Here is an 8,192-nt window from a genome sequence, read left to right on the forward strand (position 1 = left end):
AGCTATGACTATACCACATTTTGAGATGATTTAACCTTAAACCCGAAATAAATGCATCATCTTTAAAGTTAATAGGTAGAAGAGGAAAGATAATAAAGTTAAATGGAGTTGGAAAAATGAATAGTAAATGAAAGACAATAAAAGTTGAAAGAATATTTTTCGAAAGTGGATTGAAGATGAAAGTACAATAAAATTAAAAATTTCCTCGAGATTCACAATGAATTAATTCCCAACCCCTCCTAACGTGAGGATAAAAGGAGTGGGGTCTAATACATATAAATTAGATATTTTAACTTATCTCAAAATATTAATTTTCTTTTAAATATTTATAAATTTAATATATTGTTATTTGACTTATCTCAATTCTTGAATTGTCGACATGACTCGAGTTGAATACAAATTTCGAGTTTTAAAACTATGTTTTGGAGGTCTCTAATCAAGGGTTGGAAGTTGGAACCACTCATCATTTAAGTCATTGATAAAAATGTTCAAATGAAAATGATAAATCACTAATCATGTTGATTTTTCTTTCGTTCCTCCACTAACACCATTATTAGTTTTCAATCTTGACTTTTTCGTCTCATCATCTCATTCACAAATGATATTAAGATGTTTAATTTCGAAGAAGAACTTGGATGAGATGAGATGAGACGAGATGAGAAAAAACCCAAATCTCTAAATCAAAAGAAAGAAGAAGGATCGAAGAAAAAGAAATCTATACATCTTATAACCATGTTAACAAAACCATATGTAAGAAATTCGATAACCATGCAAACTATTATGGATCAATCAGATGATCATTCACATCACGAAAAATTAATCCCGAGCTTCGATAGCAATTTAATATGGTAGCTCGCAATGTATGAAAGGAAAGCTCCCAGTAATGAGTAGTAATCCTTCATGGACGGTCTGGATCAGAAAAGTAAGAAGATCGACGGTTAATATCAAATTATATGCCACGTGTCAAAAAACTTAACATGAGTAGCTGAGCTGGTGAGTTCGAATGTTTGTTATTCAGTTTCTCAATATTTCTCTCATTTTATTCTCTTCGTCTTCAACCTTTCCACATTTCTTTTTAAACTCTTCTCTCTGCCCTTTATCTGCAAATCGATTTTCAGAACTGTAAGTGATTTTCCATTCCTCAATTTATTTTCCCGTAAAATAATTTTCTTGAATTTAGAGATTTTATTATTGTTTTTATTCTTTGAATCTATCGTTGTTCGTCTCATTTTCTTTGTTTCCACAATTTTTCGTGAAAAATGTTTTTTTTCTGGCCTGTTTTTTGTTCTTTTTTTCGATTGAAATTTTAGGTTTTTTGCATGTAAGTTCTATGTTATATATTAAGAAATGTAAAATTTCGGAGTTACAATTAGAGGTTTCTTCTATGTTCTAGAGATTTCTGATCAGTATATTTCCTTCAGATTTTGATTTTCTCCAGAGTTTTCAATTGGCTGAAAGACATTTTTATTGAAAAATCAGATTGTTTTTTTTCGGTGTCAAATATAGTAGGGTTTAAGGGATAATTTTTTCCCCAGAAAAGGTTGAAGGCCTGTTTGGACCTTGTATTGCCATATTTGTAAGACAACCATTATTTAAGAACAATTGTGTAAAAACTGGAGATCCAAACAGGCCTCTATATATACTTTTCGTCCAATATGCATTTTCAAATTGGTTTTGAATTTTCATGCAGAGTTTCCATCAGAAATGGATAATTTTCTATTGCCCAGCACTATAGTATCTACTTAAGATCTATTTTATGAGGAAAAAAAATGTAGCAAAAATGATGATCCAAACAAACCTTTATACTTCTCCATGAAATGTCTGGTTTCAATTGGTTTCCTATTAAGGACATTTTGTTGTAATCTATTAGAGAATAGAGACATTTTAGTAGCCATTTTGTGCAAAAATATATTTGTTTTTTGTGCGAAACTGCAATCCAAATTCTAAACAGGTCTTTAACTTACAGTGCATTCTTATTTAGAGATGTTTCTTGTAATCAAATCCCTAAAACTAGCTTATTTATCACTGAATAAGATATCTCAAACGAGGAGAATACGGTGATCTCTTGATTGGTTATTGAAAACCCATGCAACCTACTAAGCAAAGAAATTACCATAGAATATGAAAATATTCTAAAGAGACCTACCCATACATTCATGACTGGACAGCAAAGCCCTTCATCAACCAAGGAAATTTGTAACATTTTTTTATTATAATATAATTGTGTTTGCTTACTTCTAAGCCATTTATGATCTTTAGATGAGATTTTTCGTTGTGGATTGACAGGTCAATATGGGAACCAAATGTAAAGCCATCATTGTCTTTTGTTTCCTTTCGTCCATCTTGTTTTCTTCAGTCTTTGCCGCACCCAATGATGGGTTGGTTAGAATCAGACTGAAGAAGAGGCCATTGGATCCAAACAATCGGCGTGTTGCAAGACTTGAATCCAAGGAAGGAGAGGAGTTGCGAGGTTCTATTCGGAAGTATCATCTTCGTAGTAATCTTAGGGGTTCTAAGGGCACTGATATTGTAGCATTGAAGAACTACATGGATGCTCAATATTTTGGTGACATTGGTATTGGTACTCCCCCTCAGACGTTCACTGTGATTTTTGACACTGGCAGCTCTAACCTATGGGTTCCTTCTTCAAAGTGCTATTTCTCGGTGAGTTTCTTTAAACTAAAAGGAGTTTATATGATTTATGTGTTGTATTTGGATCTCAAATGGTTTTGTTGTTCCTTGAAAATTCGTTTATATTTTATTGGGTAATAGGGATTCGATATCTTGATTTTGTATTTGGATACAGCTTCCTTGCTATTTCCATTCCACCTACAAGTCAAGCCAATCAAGTACCTACAAGGAGAATGGTTCGTTTCCATTAACTGGTTTTGTTGTGCATTTCTAATTTTCAATACAGCTCTTAGGAGTAGTAATTTTCTATTTAGCTTATTCTAGTTTTAGTTAGATGGGTACTTGGAGTTGGAAGGTTTACAAGAGTTACTTATTAGATTCTGAAATACTGAGACATTGTTCTGATTAGGGAAAATATAATAAATTTAAGTCAATACATGTGTTAACTTTGTTCCATTAATTATGCAGGGAAACCTGCTGAGATTCACTATGGAACTGGAGCAATTTCTGGCTACTTTAGCATAGACAATGTGAAAGTTGGTGACCTTGTTGTTAAAAATCAGGTGGATTTCAGAGAATTAGGAATTTTATTCTGTGATTCTCATTTTTTTGGTGATAGGTCATGTACTGATAATGGCTACCCTTGTCAGGAGTTTATTGAGGCAACAAGAGAGCCGAGTCTAACATTCTTGGTGGCTAAGTTTGATGGCATACTTGGGCTTGGATTTCAAGAGATCTCAGTTGGGAACGCTGTCCCTGTGTGGTATGTCAATGCATATTTGCCATTATTTAAAGTGCTATGATTGCTAGATCAGTAAATACATGTATAGTGGTGGTTAGCATATTATGTTGCATTAAGGGAATACACATTTGTAATGAATTGGGAGTATCAATGAGGACTAGTCCAACTTGAAAATCTAGTTTGAGTAATGGCTTTAAGCATTCTATGATAGAGAATATTAACTGAATAACTCCCAATATGACAGGTACGACATGCTTAAACAAGGTCTCATTAAAGTACCTGTTTTCTCATTTTGGCTTAATCGAAATGTTAAGGAAGAAGAAGGTGGTGAAATTGTGTTTGGAGGTGTTGATCCCAAACATTACAAGGGTGAGCACACATATGTTCCTGTGACTCAGAAAGGGTATTGGCAGGTAGGTCATCTTGAAATTTGTACCCATGTGGGCTATGGGTGAATATATGTTACCTTTTAATATTCTTCAATATCTAATTTTTGTATATTTCAATTTCCTTATACTAGTTTAATATGGGTGATGTCCTCATTGGTGGAGAAACAACAGGTAATTATGGGAGATCTACAATTTTACTTGTTTATAAGGACAGAGAATGCTGTCCTGTTATGGTTAGAACTCCTTTTCTGCTGATTTATGAGATAAATATGTTTTTTTTTCAGGTTATTGCAAGGGTGGTTGTGCTGCAATTGCTGATTCAGGAACTTCTTTGTTGGCTGGTCCAACGGTATTTATGAGCATTTTAGATTTTATTCAAACATCATGATCCTTCTCAGTTTTTTATTTATTTTTATGTTGTATGTTTTCTTATTAAGATTTTTGTTTAATTGGCACTGTAACTGTGGCGACACAAGCCGACCATCTTTCCTGTGATTTAGTTGTTTGACATGGAACATTGTGATATAATTTCTGGTCCTATCTTTGAGAACTATAATGTTGAAACATTATTCTTAGAGCATGGATAACAATTAAACTATGTTTATTTATGCACTTTCGCTTTAATTTTAAAATGTAGAAGTCAGAAGCATTGTTTTTGTTAAGCTGGAGTTACTGAATTCATTGTCCCTAGTTTTGATTGACTTTCATATTTTCTCTAGCCTACGTATATTTCCTTTCTCTGTACCGTAAGTCTCTGCTGCTATTGTGCTCTTCATAGTAGATGGTCATTTTCCATGATTGCCAATGTGATACAGTAATGGTGGTGTCATTGGGTGTACTTAATTGTTCTTAATCTGCTTTTTCTACATTTGCGCTTTTTTTCTTAAACCATGGTGGGTGGATCAAGCTTATGATTGCTATTTCAAATATCTATTTTGCAGGCTATAATAACTCTAATCAACCATGCCATTGGAGCCGATGGTGTTGTTAGCCAGGAGTGCAAGACAGTAGTTTCACTATATGGGGAAGTGATTATGAAAAAGTTGCTGGCCAAGGTATATAGTTAACTTAATCTGCGACCCACCCCCCCAAAAAAAGAAAAAAAGATAAAGAGTAAAATAATGGTAATAATAAGGAAAAAAACATAATATGGTATACTGTGGTCTTTCTGTTTACTCTGATTTCCTTGGAGAAGCTGTGGTTCTATTAATTGTTATTGAGTAACCTCTATTTCACAATAAATTGATGGAAAATGCTGAAGTAGCATTAAAATTGACATCGATTCTCACATTGCTGACATGGATATATGTACGGAACCATAGATGCTTTTCATTGAGATACGAGTGAAAATCATCTATGGTTATGTGTGCACCTCCACATCAGCAATGTGAGAATCAATGTCAATTTTAATATTACTCCAGCACGAATCTAAATTGATTTCTGGTTTTGACAAAAAAAAATTTACTTTGACAGGCAAAACCAAATAAAATCTGCTCGCAGATTGGTTTATGTACTTTTGATGGGACTCGAGGCGTCAGGTTAGGGTCAATCCGTCTTATAAAATAAATATTATGGCGACAATGATGATGATATTTCACCAGTTTTTTGTGACTTTGTATTGAAAACATGATCTAATGGGTATGTGAATGTATCCCTTACAGCACTGGGATTGAAAGTGTGGTGGATGAGAAGAATGGTGGCAGGTTTTCTAGTATTCCGAATGATTCTATGTGCTCTGCTTGTGAGATGACAGTTGTATGGATGGAAAATCAGCTTAGGAAGAACAAGACACAGGATCACATCTTTAGCTATGTCAATGAGGTTAAGTTGTGTTACTCTGTGCTTAACTTTTCCCAATAAGACTGTGTCGCATGTTGGTTAATGTCCTCAGTTGTAATTGCAGCTTTGTGAACGACTGCCTAGTCCTATGGGAGAATCAGCTGTTGACTGTAAGAAGATTTCATCTATGCCTGTTGTTGCTTTTACCATTGGTGGTAAAGTAATGGAACTCTCTTCACATGAGGTAAGATACTTTGTCGGAATTTTATTAAAGAGTATTTTTATTTCTATTTTTTAAAATTTTGTTTGATTCTAAATGCATCTGGTTTAAATATGTTTTTTTAATTATATCATCCCCTCCATATTGGAGCAAAGAAAGTTTTTAATTTGCATGTATTTTCTAGAACTTAACAATCAATTGATCATTGATATTGACCATCTTTCGAAATTAATCTTCAGAGCTCATATTGCCACACCAGCTATTTTATTATTAACCCATCAACCAATGAAAGTTAAATATAGTTTTTGTAGCGTAGATAACCATTCTATATTTTTAATTACCACAGCCTTTCCATTTCTTCTTCTTCTTCTTTGAGGAAGCTTTTCAATTTGGGTATCCACTCAGGTGAGGAAAACTCTTCAAGTTCTCAACTGACAGATTATGAGAATGAGAGATTGGTTGAAGAGGAAATTGAAGTTCGGTGTTGTTGGACTGCCACCGATTCTGTTCTTCCCTCTTTTGTTTCAGAACTCCATTTTTTTATACCCTTATCTAATGTGTTATATATAATTTCATTAATTGCTGCGAGTAGTAATATCACAGCTATGGGATCAAAACCCTAATTTCACCAGCTCAAATGAATTTAAAAAAATAAAAATCGTTAATTGGTGTGTTGGTAAAGCAGTAGTTGTGGCAACATAAGCTCTCTTTATCTTTCCATATGGAGGTGCTTTTCATCTGAATATGTAGCACATTCTTCATACTTAATTCAGCGTGTTAAATGTTTTGTATTTGGTAATTCAGTATATCCTCAAAGTGGGTGAGGGACCTTCAGCTCAGTGCATTAGTGGATTTATGGCTTTGGATATACCTCCTCCTAGCGGTCCCCTCTGGTATGTGTCTGCTCACTTAGTATGCCCTTTTGTTTCTTTGCTTCATTTGGTAATGTTGATAGTGGTGGTGATCAAGGTCTATAATCCCATTTTGAGACAATGTCTCACTCTGGAAAAAAAAAACATCGACCAAAAGATGAGACAATCCGTAACAGTCCAGAAACATTGGATGTTTCAGGTTTTTTTTTTTTTTTTGTGATCTCAGCTATAAGTAAGACATTTTGAGACAATACAGAAGTTCAAACCATGGTAGCGATAATATGTGCAGATGTCGATTCCATTTATGTGGAATGTTGTTAAAATTGGATCGAGTAATTTTGTCGAAAATATAACTTATGGAAGTAATGAAATGCAGGATATTGGGAGATGTTTTCATGGGTCGGTATCACACAGTATTCGACTTTGGAAAGCTGAGGGTTGGATTTGCAGTAGCAGCATAAATATACCCACCTTGTCAGTATCCTTATATGTTTTTCTCCGAATGTCTTTAAAGGCTCTTGGCTTTTCAGTACTGGTTGTCCATGAGCATATATAGGGGCTCAAAATGTTACATACTTGTGACATGTAAATATTTGAAGACACGATGTTTGAGGTTTTTATCCAGAAATAATGATGTAAAAGTTTGTATATCAAAAAAAGAAAAGAAAATCAATGGTAAACATTTTCATGGAAAATCAATTTCTTGATTACTTGGCACTGTCTTAACCATTGAAAAGAACTACACGAAGCCACAGAGGATCCGCTCCCTGAGATCATTGGGTTGAGTTGTTACCTGTCGAAGGTCACAACGTTACCCAATTAATGACTTGGGGTGTTCCATATGGTTCAATTGAGTTGGACCATCATCATGTTTCGACTAGTAAATGGTACTCCAATCATGGCTTTAAATCTCATCCTATAGCAAGACGACTCGTCGAGTTGTCTTGGTCATCTTGGTATCGTTCACCAATAAAACAGAATCCGCAACTGAAGTATAAAAGATGGTCAGATCCATCATCTATATATGGCACTAAAATAGAGATGAATGTGGGAACGATGTCCAAAACCATATATAATCAACATGGGTGTTTTATGAACAATATTGGTCCACACATTGGTGGATCTAGTCTCCAAAATCAGACTATTGGTGATTTACAGCCATAATTGGGATTTGATCAACATTATATTTTTAATTCAAAGGGTCATCAGCCTAAAATGATGAGAAATGTTCAAAAAATGGCTATATATCATCAATTAAGTTGATTTTAGGGAATAAATCCACCAAAATAGGTGCCATGAGCACATGGGCTCAGTGGTTCAAGAGAATGAGCCATATTGTGGTGTGGACTGTGGCCATCTGATTTCCTTGTGTGACAGTCTACACTATAAAACATCACACAATAAATATTTAACTTAGAAATATTCAACGAGAGGGAGAGATCCTAATTTACTGGCTCAAAGTTAGAAAGATCCAATAATAGTTCCATTCCATATAAAGTGTCCGGTTCACTCGGGAACTGGGGGACTTGGTCCCATCAAAAGTTTGTGTCTAAAAGATT

The 8,192-nt window shown here is 34.3% G+C and overlaps 1 protein-coding gene across 1 annotated transcript; it reads left to right on the forward strand.

Annotated features, from left to right (window-relative positions):
- The first annotated feature begins 999 nt into the window (after positions 1–999).
- On the forward strand, positions 1,000–7,328 carry LOC147391930 (aspartic proteinase-like). The gene is made up of 14 exons (XM_086459496.1): positions 1,000–1,122; positions 2,287–2,664; positions 2,807–2,867; positions 3,100–3,194; positions 3,282–3,394; positions 3,618–3,786; positions 3,894–3,933; positions 4,047–4,111; positions 4,704–4,817; positions 5,236–5,300; positions 5,424–5,583; positions 5,666–5,785; positions 6,566–6,654; positions 7,010–7,328. Exons 2-14 carry the CDS (start codon positions 2,293–2,295, stop codon positions 7,092–7,094), a joined length of 1,548 nt encoding a protein of 515 aa, XP_086315622.1. The 5' UTR covers positions 1,000–1,122; positions 2,287–2,292; the 3' UTR covers positions 7,095–7,328.
- Positions 7,329–8,192: the final 864 nt, after the last annotated feature.

This window comes from Akebia trifoliata, chromosome 11 (genome assembly GCF_017979445.1).
Source record: "Akebia trifoliata isolate Shusen 1 chromosome 11, ASM1797944v1, whole genome shotgun sequence".
Classification (NCBI taxonomy): Eukaryota; Viridiplantae; Streptophyta; class Magnoliopsida; order Ranunculales; family Lardizabalaceae; genus Akebia; species Akebia trifoliata.

Coding starts and splice junctions, on each gene's coding strand:
- LOC147391930 (XM_086459496.1), top strand. CDS start 2,293: ATGGGAACCAAATGTAAAGCCATCATTGTCTTTTGTTTCCTTTCGTCC. Junction 3,195..3,281: donor ACCTTGTTGTTAAAAATCAG/GTGGATTTCAGA, acceptor TACCCTTGTCAG/GAGTTTATTGAGGCAACAAG. Junction 4,818..5,235: donor TGAAAAAGTTGCTGGCCAAG/GTATATAGTTAA, acceptor TTACTTTGACAG/GCAAAACCAAATAAAATCTG.